The 20968-nt window shown below is 39.3% G+C and overlaps 2 protein-coding genes across 2 annotated transcripts; both read left to right on the top strand.

Annotated features, from left to right (window-relative positions):
• Positions 1–407: 407 nt before the first annotated feature.
• Positions 408–12701, top strand: fam193b (family with sequence similarity 193 member B). The gene is made up of 10 exons (XM_055034345.1): positions 408–680; positions 2928–3206; positions 3918–4116; positions 6068–6277; positions 7028–7439; positions 7534–7717; positions 7808–8041; positions 8843–9899; positions 9986–10061; positions 11013–12701. The coding sequence occupies exons 1-10, from the start codon at positions 519–521 to the stop codon at positions 11107–11109; spliced, it is 2910 nt and encodes a 969-aa protein (XP_054890320.1). The 5' UTR covers positions 408–518; the 3' UTR covers positions 11110–12701.
• An 86-nt stretch (positions 12702–12787) lies between these two features.
• Positions 12788–20955, top strand: LOC129362664 (probable ATP-dependent RNA helicase DDX41). The gene is made up of 17 exons (XM_055034346.1): positions 12788–12957; positions 13467–13562; positions 13922–14072; positions 14169–14243; positions 14345–14405; positions 14500–14636; positions 14726–14798; positions 14874–15027; positions 15750–15886; positions 16091–16253; positions 17329–17460; positions 17556–17627; positions 17705–17801; positions 18024–18173; positions 18269–18340; positions 20356–20466; positions 20569–20955. Exons 1-17 carry the CDS (start codon positions 12931–12933, stop codon positions 20703–20705), a joined length of 1845 nt encoding a protein of 614 aa, XP_054890321.1. The 5' UTR covers positions 12788–12930; the 3' UTR covers positions 20706–20955.
• The last annotated feature ends 13 nt before the right edge of the window (positions 20956–20968 follow it).

Below are 20968 nucleotides of genomic sequence, written 5' to 3'. Positions count from 1 at the left end.
AATAATAAAATAATAATCTAAAGCAACATGTTTATGGGTATTTTTAAGTTAAAAAAAACTCTTAATCGCTTTAGCTGGCACATTCTTTAATTGCATATATTTAATTGCATATATTAAATCTGACTTAACAATGTATACATGCTTGTGATAAGTATGCTATTATAATATATATTAACGATGTGTTCTAATTAAAGAAATTCTCGGAATTTGGGCTGTGTTTTCAATTATACTCTAAAGGGAAAAAAAGATAATTTTGCCCTTCCTAAACATGGCGATCTCTGGCTTCACCAACTGAACGTTGCTGTAAATTAATTCACCGGTTGGAGGCGAAGCCTGCGTGCCAGTAGTATCTTTAACCTCTGAACCCCCGAGTGTGCCAGTCCTCCGCCATATTGACTGTTGTCTTGACTGGAGGAGATAGAGAACATTTTGAGGTCCGAGAAGAAACGAAAGTGTGCTCGTTAAAAACATTGAAACTGGTGCAAACTTGGCCAAAGCGTCCCGCAAACACCACAGTAATGGCGAGGAAGAAAAGCAAGCAACAAGGGGTCGGCCAGAAGGAGCTTGTGCCTGGACAGCAGACCGCACCGAAGAGCTCTGTCTCTCCCGGCGATGCAGCTGGCGGTGGCGGCGGAGGAGATGCTGGGTTGGAGAGGCTGGGCAACACCAGGGCGAACCAGGTAGCTAAAAAAGCAACCCGTTTGTAAAAGACTACTCGGTGTTCCTTCTCCACTCCGCTAATCCAAACAGAACCGCACTGTTCTTTTTTTTTAATTTAATTAACGAGAACCGCTGAGGTGAAATTAAATGCATTCGCTCTGTACTTGAGAGCTATTTCACACTTGATGTACTTGTCGTGGATGTGGAGCTGGATCGCGTTGGATGTACAGGTCAACAAATAAGCTGAATGGATGGAGGAGGATCCGGGAGCTTTGCAGCCCATCTCCCGTGTCGGACAGGTGACATTGTACCTCGCACAGGTCGTCCCATTTCCAGCCTTTACAACTCTTCATCCGCCCAGCTAACGTTAGCCTCAAGGCTAGTCAGTGTGCAGCAAACGTGCTTCATCCCTATGTGCAGGAGCGCTCTGCAAGCACAAGCTAACAGCTTAGCATCCCGTCGGGCTACAGGAGAGAACGGGTTAAAAATTATTGTGCCAAATCTCAGTTATGATTTTCTTCTTTTTTTTGTCGTGTCTTGGTTTTTTATGATCTATTCGGGAGGTGAAAACTTTAACTGTAAACGCATCATTTTGTTATGTCTTAATGACACCGTCATTTGCACTGAGCATCTAAAGCGATGTGCACCATATGATTCAAATTTATCAAAACCGTGACATTATTCTGAAACTTGATGAATCTGCAGAGTGTTTAAAGAGGGTTTCTGAAAGGTTTTAAAAAGTCAAAAAGATAATTCTGAAAAGTTTTAGGTTCTTGAAAGGGCACATATGTCCAGTTAATTCCTACCTTTGTGTATTTACTGCTGTTTTTTGCTGGGTTAATTGTTCTGTGATCAGCAGCTCCAGCAGAGGATTTAGTTATTACTTGTGAAATCGTGTTTCATCTCCTGTGACTAAACTATGACTCCCATGTTGCAGGGAAGCAATAAACTCAGCTGAAAAATAATGATTACAAAATGTACAGCGTTCTGTAGCTCCGGAAGGTAAGATAACCTAGCTGTAAACAATTATATAGTCATACAACGATGTGTTGAATTAATTGTCCTCTTGCATTGTACTCAGAATTTGTATTTTTCAAGTCCTGAGTCAGGAAAATAACCAGAATGATCCCTAACGTAAATCTCTCGACCAGAAAAGCTGGAGCTGATGAAGAAACTCTGAGTTTAATATCGTAAATACTTGCATGCCCACAAAATGTAGTAACAGTTACCCATATTAATGATCTATTCGGGAGGTGAAAACTTGATTTATTAATACGGGAACTTTTGTATGGGTTTCATTAAACCAGGGCAGCAGAGTAAAATATCTATTTGCGAATATGTTCCTTTAGTGTTTGAATACAGGAAGTTGACAGAAATAGGCTTGATGCCAAAAGAAAAGGCAAATCCCTCAGTTTTCCCTCTTGCAACCAGAACCCTGTAACTCAGGTGTGACTCCCTGCTCTGAAATCTGAGACTACTTGAACACAGATATAACTTGTTGTAATCAACGAAGTTAAAACTATATTAACGGGTAAGCATTATTTTTTTCACGCAATTCTTAGATTTAAATCATAATGACATCAGAAAGGTACTCAGTTGTGTTTCTGTTATTTTTGTTTTTAGTCATCCTTCCAATAATCGTAAATGAAAAAAAAAAAAGACTTTGCTCCTTACTAGTATCACTTTGTCTTTGCATTATTTAAAATTGCTGGCTAGTGCAGATTATAAAGCCTACACACTGCAGAGCCCCTGAAGTCTGTCTTCTGATATTAAGCAATATAATTTAAAATTAACTTGGCAAGTGAGTGACAATGTAGGGCCATTATTAAGCACAATGTTCATTTATGCTCAGTAATAAGCCAGTTATAGCACTTAAAATTGACATTTTATAGCCACCTTTAAATTGTGGTTCAAATCTTTTGAGATGTTTTCAAGCAAACTGAGTCTTATGCAAACATTACAAGTGATATCTAGATTATTATTGTTTATAGCAGGCTTTAAAAGAGCAAAATGGTGATATCAAAATGTGAAGGAAAAAGAAAAATGGTGGCTGTCTGTTTATTAAAGCAAACAAAGACTCAGTAGTAATTCTTTGGCCAAAAAAAAAAAGCAAGCAACTCTTCTGATGCTTCAAAGTTTTCTATTTATATTCACCTGGCTTGAAATTGGTTCAAGTTTATTATGGCGCTACATAAAATCAGGCTTCAATTCCACAGTTCATTCGATGTTAAACAGTAATCCCTTTCTTTCTGTCTGGATCTACCTAGCCCATGCACACCTGCTGCCTGCTGTGCCATCGAGAATTCAAGGACTGGGGAGCGGGTTCTGTCAACGGGCTTCCCGCCGGCCACGGGACGAAGCTGGCCGACGCGGTGCCTGCACTCTCCCAGGCCTTATTGCGGGAGGCGCCGGGTCGAAAGCTGGCCGACGCGGTGCCCTCGCTTTCCCAGTCCCTGCTGGGAGAGGTGCCTCTGTGGATCTGTCAGAGCTGCTGCAAGAGTGTGGAGGAGGAGGAGAGAAGGAGCACGCAGGAGCAGCCCTCATCGGTACATTAAAAAACAAAATAAAACGGTTTGGCTCAGGCGAAGTTTTACTCTTCTCCTGCTTTCTTATATTCGGACAATGTGTTTTGATTGTTTTGATTTCTAATGTGTGTGGGAGAACCTGTTTTTGATTCTCTTCATATGAGGATGCAGGTTCTGAAAAATCTGATTTGACTTTTTTTTTCCCTAATTGTTGAATGCATTAAAACTAAGAACTTCCACCTTTCTTTGGTCCATAATGCATCACACAACAGCATGCACTTAAATGCCCTTTTTTCAGCTAACTAATTGATGCATAATTGGGCATAATCAAGTTTTTTTTCTTTTAGTTGCATCCATGTTAGATGCAAAACAACATCTAACATGGAACACATTTTTTCTGTTTTATTTGCCCTGAGAAAATTAAAGGTGGAATTGCTCAAACTCATAATTAGCAGCTCAGACATTAAATAAAAACAGATAATGGTATCTCAGAAAAAAGTCTAGCTTGTGCATTTCCATTACAAATTGTAAATGTGTTAAACGTTAGTGAAGCAAGAAGTGGTCTTTTTACTGTTTGTTTTTCTCATTAAAATAGGTTAACGCATTTCTAAGCTGTTTGACTTTTATCTCACTCTCCGGTCAGGTTCTTTTACTGCCAAGAGTGAAGTTAATAAAAGAAGGCTAGCTGAGTACCTAATTGGTGTTCTGTTTTGTATATTTCTTTCAAACTAGGTACCATTGTCACACTCTTCCTCTTGTAAGTCCCAAAGCTGTGGGAACGGTTACCCAGAGCAAAGTACTGTAGACTGGGACCCGAGTTCCTTCCTGTCGGCCCACAAACTGTCAGGTCTCTGGAACTCAGCCCACTCCAATGGCGGCGAGCACTGCAACCACAACACTTCTTCGCACTCACAAGGTCTGTCATCACAAGGTAAGAAACAAATGACACACACACACACGTGATGGCTGAAGGCATCTCCAGGTTTAAGATCCAGATGTTGAGTTGATGTTGTTGTTCAGAGGAAACTGAATTTAGTTTTGTTGGCTGGCATCTTTGCTACACCAAAAGAGAGATAAAACAAAGTTTTGGCTCAGAATTATTGCAGGTAAAATGATGTTTGCAGAAAGAAGGTTGGCTAAACCAAAAAGGAATCTAAATTAAAGCTTTTATTCATAACTCCAAAGTTACTGCGTGTTTCGTCTGAGTTATTAGTGAATGATAGTGCCAACATAAGAAAATAAAGAAGATGAAGCAGTGACTCAACTATTGATCAGCCAATGAATGAAATAGACTTGATCTGGTGACTGGTGATCGCCAGGTCTAATCCTGAAAAATTAAATGCTGTTCTCTGGCACAGACAAATGGTATGTTGGATACTTTTTTATTTTCAGTTGAGAAAAAATCTTTGTGTTTAATTGCTGAATTAAACCTAGTTTATCCTAAATTGGTATTGAAACTTAAAGAATGTCAGTAATCTGCCAGGCAGTGATGATTTGATCAGAGAGTGATGCAGAAGCTGCTCTGTCTTAAACTTGTTCAACAACTGAGAAACATTTAAATAGACGAGATCATTTATTGTTCATCATTTTTAACATTTTAATGGTTGGAAAGGAATAGAACCAACAGTTTATTGCTCCTCTCAAATGTTCAAAAATAAAAAGTCATTCCAAAGAGTCAACTTCTTAAATGCACAATGTAAATTACTCAAAAACAAACTACATATCTCTTAATAGTATTGCAGAACTGACGACATCCACTATTGTGTTCTGACCTATCGTCAATTCATAGTCACAATGTGAGTTTTAAATAAGTACACAAATTTTTTTGCATTTGTTGCCTAAACCAACACTTCAATTTTAGCTCCAAAATGCACCCATGTTTTTTCACTTGCAAAGTTGCTAGACCTGTGAAGCTGTGCTCAAACAAGAAAGGTCAGCGACCTGTCTTGGTTTATGAATTTTACGAGTTTTGTTAAACGTAGGCAGCAAAAAGATGTTTTCACTTCGACAGTCTTAAAAAGCCACAAAACACTTTGACCAATGAAGAGTAGAGCAGGTAGTTTCCTAGAAAGTAAACATTAGTGTTGAATAGAACAAATATAATTAATGAAATTAAAAAAAAGACTAGAGATAGAAAAAAAATTATGTAATTACATTCAGTGTTTTTATGTTCAATTCAATTAGATTTCAAGTCAACTGCATACTTTGTTTTCACACAATTCAATCAAGTTTGGTTTATTATTCAGATTGGTTGAAAATACTTAAGACTTCATTGAGTCTTTGTTGTAGAGTTTACCTTAAATGCACCAGACTTCCTGGAGCTCTGATCTGGAAAGAAAATTTGAATTGGTAATGTAAGATTGAGGCTTAAAAGTGGAAAGTGAAAGTAGTCAAATGATGCTTGTATGCGTCATGAAGTCTCGTGTGTCATTCTTGAAAGGTTTAATTGTTTAGTGAATAAACACCAGTGGAACAACATAAATAAGAAAGGAACAAGACATGTCAATGTCTAATAGTCTGAAGTGACTTTCTACATCAGTTTTGAGTTGTCAAAACTTTAAAATGTAACTCAAAGAGATTTGCAAGCTGGACCGAAAAGTGTCAAAAAATACTTTTCAGCTTGTTGTTTTTTCGTAGGTGCAAAAATAATTAGTTATAGTTGGATAGTTAAATGTCTCCTCAAAGAAAAGAGACAATTTCACAAAACAAACTCTAATCCTGAATGACTTCTACATGCTTCTTTCTGATATTGATTGTTCAATTACACCAAAAGGCCCGATTCTTATTACTGTTTCTATGTGTTGATCGGTGTGAACTATGGCAATGAACAGCTATGAAGCCCTCTGTCATCTGAGATATTTTAAACATGTTTCTGTTTACAGGGCTAACAGCCTGTCACGAAAAACGGGGGCTTCACGAAGCACCTGGAAAATCGTCAAAAACCTCTAGTCCTAAAGTCTGTCCCTACAGTCACCCGTCATCCCAGAATTCCAGTGGATCCTCTGCTGGGAACTCCCAGTCTACCTCAGCAGACCTCTGTAAGACCACTCCCAAGCACTTCAAGACCATGTGCCGTCGACCAACGCCACCAGGTATTTTGTTTTGCTTAGTTTGGGTCAGTCGGCTTATTAAAAGTAGTAACGTACCGATGAAATATTTTGTTGCCAGTTTTCAATTTCTGACTTTATTCATGCACAGGGTAATTAAAAGGGCTTTAAAGAAAAAGCTCTTGGTGTTTTCTAGAATGAAAGCAATCAGAATGTACAGTTGCTTTCTAACTTGATCAAATAAGATCAAGTTAGTAAGCAACTAACTTGCTACTTTCCATGCTGGAAGTAGCATGGAAAGTTTTTTTCTTTATCTTAAATGAACATCTGCTGATCAGGAACAACCTTTTGGTAAAATAAATAATAAAAAAAAGAAATTGTATTTGTCTTAGGAACAAATATGGTGGAAAGCTTAATTTCATCCAGCTGAATATTTTACATTATGCCACTAATTTGAGTTCAGTTTTTTCTTTGTATCCCCAAAAAATTTATTTAATCATTTTCATGTGACTAACTAAATGTACAGCATCTATTTTAACATAAAAAACATTAAGTATTTTTTATTAAAAAAAACCCATAAAAAAACAGAGTTTAATTTACCACTATCTTAAGCAAATGCAATCCTATCACTATTTTGACTTCCCAAGTTACATATGACATGCAAAAACATAAAAAGTGTCCCAGTAATGTAATTTGTTTGAAGGCCTGTGCATACAGGAATCACTCATTTGTAATTCCTACAGTCAATCATTGTATATAACCCAGAGCTTATTTTTAATTTGAATTGTTGTCCAGGGGAAGCCTTTCATCCCAGTGACCACCATCAACATGCAGACTTGTCGGTACCGCCCAACAGTCCCACCGGTCTCTCCTCCCAGCATTCCTCCATCCTCCCCCCAAAGCCAAACTCCGGACAGCACGGCCACGTCACTTCGTCCTGCGGCACTGGGGTGGCGGCCCAGACGTCTTTCTCCCCGTTGGTACCAAACCTACACAACCCCACAGCCAAACTCAACTCCCCAAGTCCAGACAGTCCAACATCGGTTCATAAACCCAGTTCATGCAAAAATTCCCACATTCCTGCAGTAAACACACAACACGGCAAACTAGGAACGTCTCTAATGGGCTGTAACCACTCTTGTAACGGACACAACCCGGGAACTGTGGCCGCTTCAAATGTAGGGCATCTGACGGCTGGAGCCTGCAGGTTAGAACTGGTGTCTCTGCTTCTGTGAAATTAGAACATTTATGTATTTATGTATTGAAAGTGAAAATGTACTTTTGGGGGGGGTGTTTTGCAGGGATCAGGCATGTAAAGGGCACAAAGTGACAAATGGCACGTTGTGCCACCCATCGTCTGAGCTGGAAGAAGGTGAGGATGAAGACAGCAGCTCTGAGAGGAGCTCCTGTGCCTCTTCTTCAACCAATCAAAAGGACGGGAAATACTGTGATTGCTGCTACTGCGAGTTCTTTGGACACAATGCGGTAGATTTGTTTTTCCTTTCTTTAAGACAGAAATATAGCATTTGCTCTGCTAGACCTGCGTTATATTTAAACGTGCTTCACGTCTTACAGCCTCCAGCTGCACCAACCAGCAGAAACTACGCTGAGATCCGTGAGAAGCTTCGCTCACGTCTAACGCGACGTAAAGAAGAGCTGCCTCAGCGTCAGGATGCAGAGCTGACCGCAGTCGGTGCCATCGACAACAGGGACGTGGACGAGCTGCTGGACTTCATAAACAGCTCGGAGCCTAAACCAGTCAACAGTGCCAAGGCTGCCAAGAGGGCTCGACACAAACAAAAGAAAAAGGTGTGTTGACCTTTGAAAAAGTTGCTAAACTTCTCACAAATCATTTTACTTAACTGTGAATTTTAAACAAAACATATAGATATGATTCCTTTAAAGCTTAAAGCTCAAATCTTTGTGTGGCAATAAAAGGTTGAGTCAATTGTGAGCTTATTTTTAACTTCAGGTTTAATTTTGTCATAGTAAGAAACACAATAAACTGTGATTTGGAACAGTTCTGGGCATAAGATTATAAAATTGAACTTCAAGGACATTTTAATGAGCTTCAACCATGCTTGACTTCTGGTACAGTGGTCCTCGGACTGATAATACTTAAGTTGACTCCACCAAACATACTTCTTGTGGTCTTGGCCAAAAAAAGATAAATATTGTGCTCAATATAGCTTTACCTGCAAAATGCATTTGAGCCTGAAGGTGTCTGCTTTGGAGCGGATGCTTCATTTTGAGTAAGTCGTTTCCAACCTATGTTGATGTTTGACTGGACATGTACACTGGTGAACCAGCATCTTCAGACTTGTGAAAAAATGAAATCACATTGGCCCTTGTGTTGTTCTTGAACATTATAACTAATAGTTTTAACCTGCAATAAATTCAAACTTGTGCATCTCAATTTTGTTTTCAAGTCGTGATGTTGTTTAATCATGCCACCGCAAGATTAAACAAGTCCAATAAATAATCAAAAAAACAGGATCAATATGACATTCCTGTAGATGAGTGCATATAAACATCTCTAAAGAAGTTCTGAATTGTGTGTATGTGTTTTTACTTAAGTTTGCTCCTGAACTTGTTCCTCTTGTGATGCAGGAAAAAGCTCAGCAGGTTAACACGGGTTCTGCTGGCAGTGAACCCCAGTCCGGTGTGGCTGAGGAGCCCGTAGACGATCCCACCGCCGATGGGCCTGAAACCAGTCGGCTGCTTGACTGGCCTCAGCTGGAACTCGAGCGCGTCAACAGTTTTCTCACAAGTCGACTGGAAGAGATCAAGAACACCATCAAAGACTCGATCCGGGCCTCGTTCAGCATGTACGACCTCAATCTGGACGTCAATGACTTTCCCAAGAAGGCGGCTACATTGGAGGGAAACCACCTGCTGTCCCATCTCAACGGTTCCTCTGACTTGCAGCAGATAGACCTGGACCTTTCTCCTCTCTCGCTGGGAAGCTTTAAGAGCCACCTGGACCTGGTTAATGGATGGGAGGACACGAATATGTCCTCTCCTCCCAACGCTGCTGCCAACACCCCATCAGGTGTCAGTGCTGCTTCAAAGGACACCCAGCGGTTGCACACTACAAGCGGTCTCTCAAAGCTCGCTAGAGTTCGGTCCCCAGAAAGATGCACTTCCGCTGGATCTGACAGTTTGCCACAGGTGCCAGCCCAAGCGACGGCAAAATCAAAGGAGGATGCTCCTGATCCCAAGAGCGCTGGAAACGTCAGCGCAAAGTCGAAGAAGAATAAAAAGCAGCAGCTAAAACAGGAGCAGTCAGTATTGGAGCAAAACTCTAGCAAACCAACCAAAGCTGCCTCTTGGAACGAAGCACAGAAAACCAATGAGTCTAAAGACGCGGCGTCTCACGGCTCAAAGGCTGGGAGCAAACAGCTTCAGCAACCAGCAGACAACCAGAGGAACGGGCCTAAGAAAACTGAGGAGGGGAGGTCGTCCAAACATGTATCAAATGGAGCGAACGGCCTTGTGGGTGCACCAAGGGGTAAAACTGACATGGAGACCCGAGGAGGTCGATCTGAGCAGGAATCAGAGAGCAAAGCTCCCACCTCCATTCCTCCAAATGGACCTCCACAGCAACAAACCAAGGGGAAAAATAAGAAGAACAAGAATAAGGGAGAAAAGTCCAACAGTGCTATTGGTACGGGGGTAACAGCTTTATATTTACCACATTATACTGGATTTGATCATCCCATCTAATGTCGCATCTTTACTTTACTTCTTCAGATGACGTATTTCTCCCTAAAGATGTGGATCCCACAGAAATGGATGAGATTGATCGGGAAGTTGAATACTTTAAAAGGTAATCACAATACAGCTGTTTAAAAAAAAAGTGTTTTAGTTCAAACCATATATGCACTAATCAGAATTTTGAGCTCGGATTCCAATCTTTGGGTTTTATCAAGCTTTGAGCTGCTGATGCTAATTCTTGCCCTTTGTCATTTTTTTCTTCACAAAAGGAACAGCATGATAAATGAACAGTGTTGAAGATAGATTTTCTTCCTGACTGAATGTAGTGTAAAGTGCTTTGGAGTCCTCTGGAATAGCTAAATCACAACACAAGTACAGGCCATTTACTATTCTATATTAGCCATTGACAGAGTTAGCTTAAATAAATTTACAAAAAAAATTGTGAAGGGGTTGTAAACCTTTAAGTAGGGGATGTCTAAAAGGTTGTCCTAATTTTAAATTAACAGTGGTGCGTTGAACAAAAGGTAAATGAATTAATTCCAACATGTCTGTTTTACTATATTGAGCCTTACTATATTGAGCCTTCCTGTTATCTATTTAAAGAGTCACTTTTCACACTGGGACATACGGTTTTCTGATTTTTTTTATCCCTTAATAATTAACAACTTAATTTAATGAAACGCTGAAGTGTGACAGACATGCAGAAACAGGAAATCATGATGGAGACAAATTTTTCACACCACTATACATTTTTGTGATTTTCTAACTTCATTTTGAAGATCTCAGTGGTTCTGGTAAAAGTTACATTTGAGTCTTCTTCAGTCAGTCAGCAATTCCACATGGAAAAGTGTTGTTGTTTGGGTGAACTAGTCGCTCTTACTCAAGTTATCAAAAGAAGATACGGTTTTTGATCCATCTAGAAACCCATAGATGCTGTTCTAGATGAACATCTGCTGATTTCTCTGTTCCTGTCTGACAGTTTTAGCCTTACTTGTATCACTAATCCAGTTTTTTTTTTCACTTCTTGTTTTTTTTTGTTTTTTTTTATCTTTGGTTCTCATAGGTTCTGCCTTGATTCAGCAAAGCAAACTCGCCAGAAAGTAGCAGTGAACTGGTCCAACTTCAGCCTCAAAAAGGTTCCTTCCAACGCAGCTCAATAACTTGGGATGAAATTCAGAGGGGGAGAAAAAAATTCGTCACGTCACAAACTCTCTCAGCAGAACCCGGTTTGGCCTGAGCCCTTCTCTCATTCCCGGTTTTCTTCTCCTGATAAAGCCAAGGGACCCTGGTTTTAAAAACTCGCTCTTCACTAAAAAGACTGAAAAGCGACTCGTTGGCTGTGAAGCCACTTGGCGTTCTCAAGGCCAACTCTACCCTTTTGCTATGATTGCAACGTGAACTGAATGAGTTTTACAGAAACAGAAAAAAGTCTGTTGATTTAACTGCATCCATGTGCTTACATATGTAGTATGTAAACAATTACATGAAATAAATGGTTTTATCACAAATCTGCGAAATTTTAACGTTGTTAAACTGATGAATTACGATGAAGTCAAATGGAATTGGTGCTCATCATCCATCACAACCTGCAGTCTAATCCAAATATGCTAATAATGTACAGTTGTCAGAATGGAGCACAATATAATATTTTGAACTAATATTAAGAAAACACAGCTACCATCCTAAGTTACAGTTATAACAGGATTTGCCGCTTTTATTCTCAAAAAGACTGAAGTCAGTCCTGGCACTGAATTGGATACTTTGTTCCTACACTTGATTACGATCAACAATCTACCTTTCACTTGACCTACCTGCTAGACTTTCTTATGAAACTGAAAAAAACTAATACAGCATGTTTTTTTTTTAAACAATAGATATGAGAGCAACACTAATAATATTCATGTTGTCACTTATTAAATTAGGTTTTTTTTTTTTTTTTTTTTACATTTGGCCGATGGGATGCATGATAAATGTGATTTCTATCAGTCCCCCCTGCAGATGCATCCCTGTGCATGATGAAAAGGAACTACACTCTTTGCTCCTATCTTGTATTGAAAAATTGTGTTGCTTCAGTGTCGGCCCCTCTTTGGTGTTAGTTATGAAGAACTACGATATCCAATACACTCTGAGACTATGTGTTGAAGAAACCCCTTTTGCCATGAAGTGCTTATTCTCTAAACTGCTATCTCAGCCCCTGCTTGGCAGCGCACTGTGCAATGTTCACTCCAACGTTGGAAACACATGGTTTGTTGCAGTTAATTTAAATGCTTGTACATATTGAGTGAATATTTTTGGCCCCTTCGAGTCTTTTTCTTACCTTCCTGAGGGTTGTTTGTGTATATGTGTGAGCTTCATTTTTCATCCATAATGCTCTGACCTGTACTGTTAACTTGATGCTCTCCTCCCAAGTGTTTTCTTGGCAAAAATAATAGAAACAGACCTTTAGGACACAAGCCTTTGGCTTTACACCGGTATCAATGTTTTTGCCTGATGGCTTTCATGAAGATTGATGATTTTTTTTATTATTATTCTAGATCTGTGCTGAAATTCTGTTTTTAATGTAACATCTCTGATGCTTTCCAGGTTATACTCGACTAGAAAAGATTACCTTAATGTTTCGAATGTAGATTTATACTATACCAATAACAGCCAAGTGTATGTTGGCTTGTTTCTTTTTTTAATTCACTTTTGATACTGTGAAAAAAAATCTTTCGTTCGGAAAGATTAAAACAATACAGTTTTGACAAAATCAGGTGTGGTATTCATCTTTTTTTAATTTTGGCTCATATCTGTACCCGTACCGCTGTCTCGCCTGTTTGCAAGATGTGGCTCCGGTTGGTCTGACCCTCCTAGCGTTCCGTACATTAGCAGCTTCTGTTGTATAAACAGGAGGAGTTGATATGTTGAATTAAGTTGCTGTATTGTGATCTGTAGCTAACTTATAATATATACAGAATAAAGTTACGTAAATATTAAATAAAATGGAGGCCGAAAATCGGACTCTAAAGGTAAGTTAAGACCAAACTACGGATGATAAACGGGTGAAGCTAGCTAAGAAAAGCTAATATAAAAATGCTAACAGTTTTGTTGTTTTTTTATCAGTGAAAGTGTCGCATAATTTCACATAAAATAATATATTTAAATGTAAATAAAAACACGCAGAAAGTGTAAAAATAAATGTTTGTATTATGGTGCAGATATTAAAACTATATCAACACGGGCCTCGCAAAGTGAACTAGCCGCGCGATGTATGCAATTTTGGCTTTTAGAAGGCTATAAGATTATCTGTCTTCTATTTTAATGTAATTTAAAACTGAAATGCGTATCTGCATCAGAGCATTTCTAGGAGGCTTGAATGTTGGTGTCCGTGGTACCAGCTTTAATTACAAAAATTAGGGGCACTACGAACAACTATATTAAAAAATGAATCATTCAGCCACAATGCACTTTTACTATTTTTTCTCAGAATATGATTTTTGAATTATCATGGCGTCTGTCATTTGTTTTTTTTTTCCAGAGATCACATGGAGGTGAAGAAAAGTCTGGCTCAGAAGGATCGGAGGATGATGATTATGTCCCATATGTCCCAGTCAAAATCAGGAAACAACAAATGGTGAGTTATCTTGCATTAGTAATGATACGAAACAAAGAAATGACAAGTCTGTCTGCAAATTTAATGTTATTCCACGTGACCAAATGAATTTACATTAACTTATTTTCTTAATATTTATTAAATCCTTTTCCCCCCTTACATTGATTCCTATATGAAACCACACACCAATAGTTTTAATCTTTTTACTTCATTATTACTAATAATCTGAATCTTGGGGAAGAAAAATAATTTTCTTTGTCAAAGTCGGATAAGTGAATATTAAGGGTTTGTTTGGCCTTTAATATTTTGAGTTACTTAACTTTATGTTGTGCAGTTGTACTTTAAGTTAGTATGTAGTCAAGCTTTTTGAATGTTTACAGCTCCAGAAGATGCTAAGGCTGCGTGGAAAGGCCGTAGATGAGGAGCAGAAGGATAGCGGAGAGGAACAAAGGGATGAAGAGGAGGGCCTTGGTCCACGCTCCAATGTTAGTCTTCTCGACCAACATCAACACCTCAAGGAGAAAGCAGAAGGTACAGAGCAGAGCTTCTCCATGCTACAACACTTGTCTCTGTTTTCTGTCTTTATGTTAAGGGATCTGTAACAGTTTTACTTGTCTGTGTACGCAGCCCGTAAGGAGTCTGCAAAAGAGAAACAGCTGAAGGAGGAAGAGAAGATTCTGGAAAGCGTGGCTGAGGGCAGAGGTACATTAACACAACACTCAGAAGTCAGAGAATTCAGTAGTGAAATTGAGAAATGTGTAGATGACAGAACTAATTGCACAAACTTAAATCTTTTCTTCTAGCTCTGATGTCTGTAAAGGAAATGGCCAAAGGTATCATATACGATGACCCAATTAAAACAAGGTGATGCTTTACGTAATTAAGCTTTTTTTGTGTTTGTTGGACTTCACTTATTTGGTGGTGAGGACTCATTAAACTGATTCATATTCATTCGTAGCTGGAAGGCACCACGATACATCCTAAATATGCCAAACACAAGACATGAGCGAGTCAGGAAGAAATTCCACATTCTGGTGGACGGAGAAGGCATCCCCGCTCCCATCAAAAGCTTCAGGGAGATGAAGTTTCCGCCAGGTAACGCCAGTCGACACCTCACATGTTTAAACTGCATTCTGTGGCTTCATGTCTCTCCTGTTAACATAGTTCTATTTTTACATTTGCAGCAATTCTAAAAGGTTTAAAAAAGAAGGGGATTGTCCATCCAACCCCAATTCAGATACAAGGAATCCCCACGGTGTAAGTGATGTGATGATCTCTGTTAGGATTTAGTGCATGTAAAACTGTTCATGAATCGACAGTGCTTGTGTGCAGTCTATCAGGTCGAGACATGATTGGCATCGCCTTCACGGGATCAGGAAAGACTTTGGTCTTCACTCTGCCAATCATCATGTTTGCCCTTGAGCAGGAGAAACGTTTGCCTTTTTTCAAGAGAGAGGGACCATATGGACTCATCATCTGTCCCTCAGTAAGACGTGCCAGACTCTTTTTTTAAAATTATTATTTATTTTTTTCTTGAAGAAACGAGATAGATATTTGACCTTTTACTTGACAAACATCGGTTGATTATATGACTTCAAAAATTTTGGCAAATTGCCTATTAAATAATAACTTCATTGGAAATGTGCCCTCTGTATTGTCGCAGACAAATAAAGTTGAATGGAAGTAAAACAATAATGGATTTTGATAACTTTTGACATTTTCTCCATTATAAAAGTGAGTAGAAATTATTCAGAAATAACAGAAGATGAATGTGTTGAGTCTAAATAATTGTTAGGTTTAATTTCAGAGAGTTTATATTGTAATAATATTGTCATACTTTAACTGGTTACATTTTACATTCTGGTATTTATGTGAAAGAACCGCATGCTTTCAAACATGAAAAGTTATTTTGAAAAGATAAATTGTAATCAACAGCTGAAACACCTGGAAAAGAAAGGTATCTGAATCAATTAGGAAACACCTGAATCAAAATCAATTAAATTTTATTTATATAGCACATTTCAGCAGCAAGGCATTTCAAAGTGCTTCAACAATGCATCTCTACTATTCTGATTTGTTCAGACCAAAATTTGCTGCACATCTTAGTCCCCTCGTATTTTTTTTCAGTTTTAAACCTCAATTACATAAGCAATGGAAAATCTTCTACTTGTCATACAATAAAACATCTGCAACCCCCCCCCCCCACAGCGAGAGTTGGCGAGGCAGACTCATGGCATCATAGAGTATTACTGCAAGCTGCTGGAAGAGGAAGGAGCTCCTCAGCTGCGCACAGCCCTCTGCATCGGAGGAATGTCTGTCAAGGAGCAGATGGAGGTGGTGAAACAGTAAGTAAGATTGATTGGCTTGTTCAGCGGTGAAAAATCTGTTCACTGTGCCATTTGGAAGTGTTCAGCTACGTCATTCTGAGACAAACACAGGCACTCAAGAAGGGGTTCCTATGAACCGTGTCAAAGTGTAACGTCAAAAAGCAGACTAGCTTACCTGTATGTGAGGATTTACTTATTTATTTTTTGTCGTATTGTTTTCAGTGGCGTCCACATGATGGTCGCCACCCCTGGAAGATTGATGGACCTGCTACAAAAGAAGATGGTCAGTCTTGACATTTGCCGCTACTTGGCTCTGGATGAAGCAGACAGGATGATTGACATGGGGTTCGAAGAAGACATCCGGACCATATTTTCCTATTTTAAGGTGAGGCACTTGTGGTGTACATAAGCGATGCTGGGAAATGGGCCATCAACATGTTGTTATCAGGAGTGTCCAGAGAACCACTTCCCTGCAACTTTCAGATGCATCCATTCTCAAGCACACCTGAATTAAATGGCTGGCACGTTGCCAGGCCTCAACTGGGACAAATGGCTGCTGAGGAGGGAATTCAGTCATTTGATTCAACTGTGTTGGACAAAGGATGTGTCTAAAAGTTGCAGAACAGTGGTTTTCGAGGACTGGTCTTGGGCTCCTAACGGATTAAAAGGAATGGGGTTTTGTGGAAAAGAAAAGTTAAATGAATATTGTGGCCTAATGTAGTAGAATTTCGAGGAAAGACATTCATTCGGTGCAAATTGAAATAAGACTGGAACATAAAACATGGGAAAAGTGAATTGCTGTAAATACTTTCTGGATGTACCATCCCTGGTTTCTTAAGTTATTTATGAAATACTTGATACAGTAACAAGTTCTCAGACAAAGCCTTTTTTGATCGCAACACTTGTCAGGATCATTAAACTAGTCACATTTTGGAGTTGTGTGGAAAAAAATGACTGTTTTGGCTGGAGCTAAAAGGTGATTTTAGGCCATTTTGAAGTGACGTGAGCAAGTGTAGTTTAAGTAAGCGAGTGGTCAAATCTGGAGTGTTTATTTTTCAATACACACATCACAGTGCTGTTGTTGCAGTTTTCACGTTCATGTTTCAGTGCTGATTGCTAATTGTATAATTTAATCACTGAATAAAAGTTTTTTTTTTTTTTTATGTAGCAACATTAAAAAAGTGCTTTCTGGTGACATTTCTGTGGAGTAAACTTTGTTTTTCCTAAATTGTGTTTTCATTCTGGATTTTTCCAGATTTTCTTTTTTCTTTGTGTTTTATTGCTAATTTTTCTCACACTCCTAAAGCTCTCAGAGGAAGTGAAATTAGTCATCCAGAATTTGCCACGTTGTGTGTTCCAGCTGCTGCACTCAATCTGTTCATGCAGACTATTTTCTCCATCTGTAAAACAAAAAAACAGCCTTCCTGACTTTGTGTGTGACTTTTGTCCATGTTTTCTAGGGACAAAGGCAGACCCTACTTTTCAGTGCTACTATGCCGAAGAAGATCCAGAACTTTGCCAAGAGTGCTCTGGTCAAACCGGTCACTATCAACGTGGGCAGAGCCGGAGCTGCAAGCTTGGATGTAATCCAGGTAGGTTTTTCTGTGTCGCTGTAAAGCTTCTCAAATCTTACTCATAGATTTCATCTTAAGGATTTTCATGAGCTTATTTTTTTTCCCCAATGCAGGAAGTGGAATATGTCAAAGAGGAGGCCAAGATGGTGTACCTGCTGGAGTGCCTCCAGAAAACCCCGCCTCCAGTAAGAATCTCAATTTACTGTGCAAACATCCTGACAAAATGAGTGAATAAATGTGAAGTCACTGTTTGTTTTGACAGGTGTTGATATTTGCTGAGAAAAAGGCTGACGTGGACGCCATCCATGAATATTTGTTGCTTAAGGGAGTGGAGGCGGTCGCCATACATGGAGGAAAAGGTATGCAGAATTATGTTGATGCTACTCTGCAAAGCTATCAGGAGACAAAAATGGTGAATGAAGGAGCGTTCAACCCTGCATGAGATTTTCTTCTAAAATCTGCTTGTATCTTCTCATTAATACCAGCAGATGTCGCCCTTATCGCAGATGTCACAAAGTTCTGTCAAGCAGTCACTAATCAGGTGTCAAAACTAAAGTTTTATTTGTTGATTCTTTTTGCAGATCAGGAAGAAAGAACTAAAGCCATAGAAGCGTTCAAAGAAGGGAAGAAAGACGTTTTGGTTGCCACAGACGTTGCATCTAAAGGTCTCGATTTTCCAGCTATTCAGCATGTAGTGAACTACGACATGCCTGAGGAGATAGAAAACTACGGTAAAGAGGATATATGTTGATAAATAAATCTAAACTGCACCAGATTGTCACTGTGGACTTCTCTAATGCCTCCATCAATTTTTTTGTTGTTTTAGTCCACAGAATAGGAAGAACCGGACGATCAGGCAAGACCGGTATCGCCACAACGTTCATCAATAAGGGCTGTGGTGAGAAAACATTACTTTTTTAATCCAAGTTATTCATCCTCAAAATTGTTGTGCCTTCACTTTTACTTTGCTGCAGATATTACAAATCACACTTTGTATTTGTGTCAGACACTTTAGCAAAGAAGTTTCAAAACTTTTAATATTTTGAAAGCAAATTATAATTTTCACTGCTCCATAACGTTATTTAGCAAATTATTTTGTATTTGCTAAATGTCACAAAAAATTAGAGCAAAAGTGTGCCAGAAATGTCTTAATGTCTTTAAAGTCAGATGTTTAAAGTGTTTGGTAGCATCTGACTTCAAACCTTTGGAGTTTTCTTCCCTCTCAGGTGTAACTGAGTCCATTTCGTAGGCCGCCTCACTCACACTTGTCTTTTTAGATCTTCCCACAACTTCTCCATAGGACTGAGGTCTGGACTTTGTGGTGGCCACGTCAAAACATTGCCTTTGTTGACCTTAAGCCACTTTTGTCTGTTTGCTCAATGTTGTTGTTCATTTGGAAGGTTAATCTGCACCCAAGTTTTAACTTCCTGGATGATGTCTGTAGTTGTCGCTTTAATATTTCCACGTTATGGTCTTTCTTCATACAGCCATCTATTTTATGAAATTCAGTTCTTTCTGCAACAAAACGGCCCCACATCATAGTTCACAGTGAGAATGATACAAGCAATTCCCCTGTTTTTTCTTCTGGATGTCATTACGGCTAAACATGTCCACTTTGGTGTCATCAGATCACAGGGCACGTCTCTAAAATGTCCCCGTGTCCATCTGCAAACTGCAGTCTGGCTTTTTAAGTTTCTTTTGAAGTAAAGTCTTCTTTCTCGCTGAGGGGCCTTTCAGTCCCTGTCTGTAAGTACAGAACACATTTCACTGCGGAGAATGACACTGTCTTACCAGGTTCAGCTTCACAAGGTTTTTGGCTTTAATTCTGGGGTCAATTTGCACATTGTGGACCAAACATGAGCAGTGTGATGGTTGGACGTTCCCACCACGTCTGTACTTGTGTATAACACTTTGAACGGATGAATGCAACACCTGGAAGCATCTAGAAATAATTCCCAAGGATGAACCAGAAATTTCCAAATCCATGACATTGTCATCGGGGCCTTCTCTTGTTGCTTAAAGAAACAGTAATCTTTCGGTATGTTAACTTCTGATTCTAAAGACATCAGTAAATAAATCTCACACATTCTTTTTATCCACTATTGTGGCTGTTGGTAAGTAGAAATAGGTCTGGTCAGGCTGAGCTAAAATAAGCCTGGTTTAAATTCAGTGTCAGACAGTAAGAAAAAATGTGTTTCTTTGCTTTTATTCGGTGTATGTAAACTTCAATGCTACAATGTCACTGCATCTTGAAAAAAAGTGACAAACTGTACACAAGATACAGTGATAATGCCTAATGGAAGTGCTGCATAATCATCCTGACCAAGTCTTCATCCGTCTTAGCACGTTAGGCCTCAAGTGGCTACTGGATTCAGACATTAAAAACCACCCAACTCTGCAGCTCAAGCGACTATTTTCTGTACACTATGTGTGAGGAAATGCTTGATGACGGTAAACGAATTAAATCTCTTCACCGCAACACATTTTAGAAAATGAAGCTCCAAAAGTAAACTCAAATGGCATTCACCAAATGCAAAATACCAGCTGGCTAGTTCCTGTATGTTGGCTCTATTTTAATGTTAGATTTGTATTTTCACGTTTTAGTAGAACAAAATAGACGCAAACTACTCAAACGCGGTCGAGAGAAGTAATGAGTATTAGACCAGTATGGTGGAAGAATAAGTATATTAAGTAAATGTAGTAAGATTTACAAAGAAATGCTTCTCAAATAAAGTATAAATGCTCCAAAAACTGTATTTAAGTACAGTACATAAGTATTGTACCAACATGGAAGAGTTGATAAAAGCTAACTGCAGGGTGAAACCAGCTAGACTTCAGGGGACAAGAACTTGTGACTTTAGCTGGCCTCTTCCCCGTTGAACTCAGCAGCGTTCGTCTCGTCTCTCCTAACAGACGAGTCTGTGCTGATGGACCTGAAAGCTCTGCTGGTTGAAGCCAAACAGAAGGTTCCCCCGGTCCTCCAGGTGCTCCAGACGGGCGACGAGACCATGCTGGACATCGGAGGTGAGCTACTTTGTTGTGACATTCCTGAACCCATACCACCTCACTCCGCCGTGCGGCTTAAGCGGGTTTATCCTGACACGTCCTGCTGCTGTGTCTTCCCAGGGGAGAGAGGCTGCACGTTCTGCGGTGGTCTCGGCCATCGTATTACCGACTGTCCCAAGCTGGAGGCCATGCAGACCAAGCAGGTCACCAACATCGGTCGGAAAGACTACCTGGCTCATAGCTCGATGGACTTTTAAATGCTGCTTTTGTTACGTTTTTTTTTTTTACAAAATGCAAGTGATGGAGGTAAAAATATTTCTGTGGAAACTTTACACTGACATGTAATGTCTCTGAATTGAGGAAGTTTATTTTATCTTCCTCCTCTAGGTCTGTTGGACAAAAGTGATTGTTTGCTTCTTTTCCTGTTAAGTTACTTGCTGTGAATATGTTGTTGTTTTTAAATACTGCTAGTATCATCTGACCTGTAAATAAAATCTTTATATTTCATATGATCTTTTTG

Source organism: Poeciliopsis prolifica, unplaced genomic scaffold (genome assembly GCF_027474105.1).
Source record: "Poeciliopsis prolifica strain line A6 unplaced genomic scaffold, Auburn_PproV2 SCAFFOLD009, whole genome shotgun sequence".
Lineage (NCBI taxonomy): Eukaryota > Metazoa > Chordata > Actinopteri > Cyprinodontiformes > Poeciliidae > Poeciliopsis > Poeciliopsis prolifica.
Note: the sequence above shows the minus strand (reverse complement) of the source record. Positions and strands in the feature narration are given on the sequence as shown.

Bases quoted from the DNA above. Each gene is read 5' to 3' on its own strand.
- fam193b (XM_055034345.1), top strand. From the start codon at position 519: ATGGCGAGGAAGAAAAGCAAGCAACAAGGGGTCGGCCAGAAGGAGCTT. The intron at 681-2,927 runs GTAGCTAAAAAA...GGATCTACCTAG, and splicing joins GCAACACCAGGGCGAACCAG to CCCATGCACACCTGCTGCCT. The intron at 10,062-11,012 runs GTAATCACAATA...TGGTTCTCATAG, and splicing joins GAAGTTGAATACTTTAAAAG to GTTCTGCCTTGATTCAGCAA.
- LOC129362664 (XM_055034346.1), top strand. From the start codon at position 12,931: ATGGAGGCCGAAAATCGGACTCTAAAG. The intron at 16,254-17,328 runs GTGAGGCACTTG...CATGTTTTCTAG, and splicing joins CCATATTTTCCTATTTTAAG to GGACAAAGGCAGACCCTACT. The intron at 17,802-18,023 runs GTATGCAGAATT...TTCTTTTTGCAG, and splicing joins CGCCATACATGGAGGAAAAG to ATCAGGAAGAAAGAACTAAA.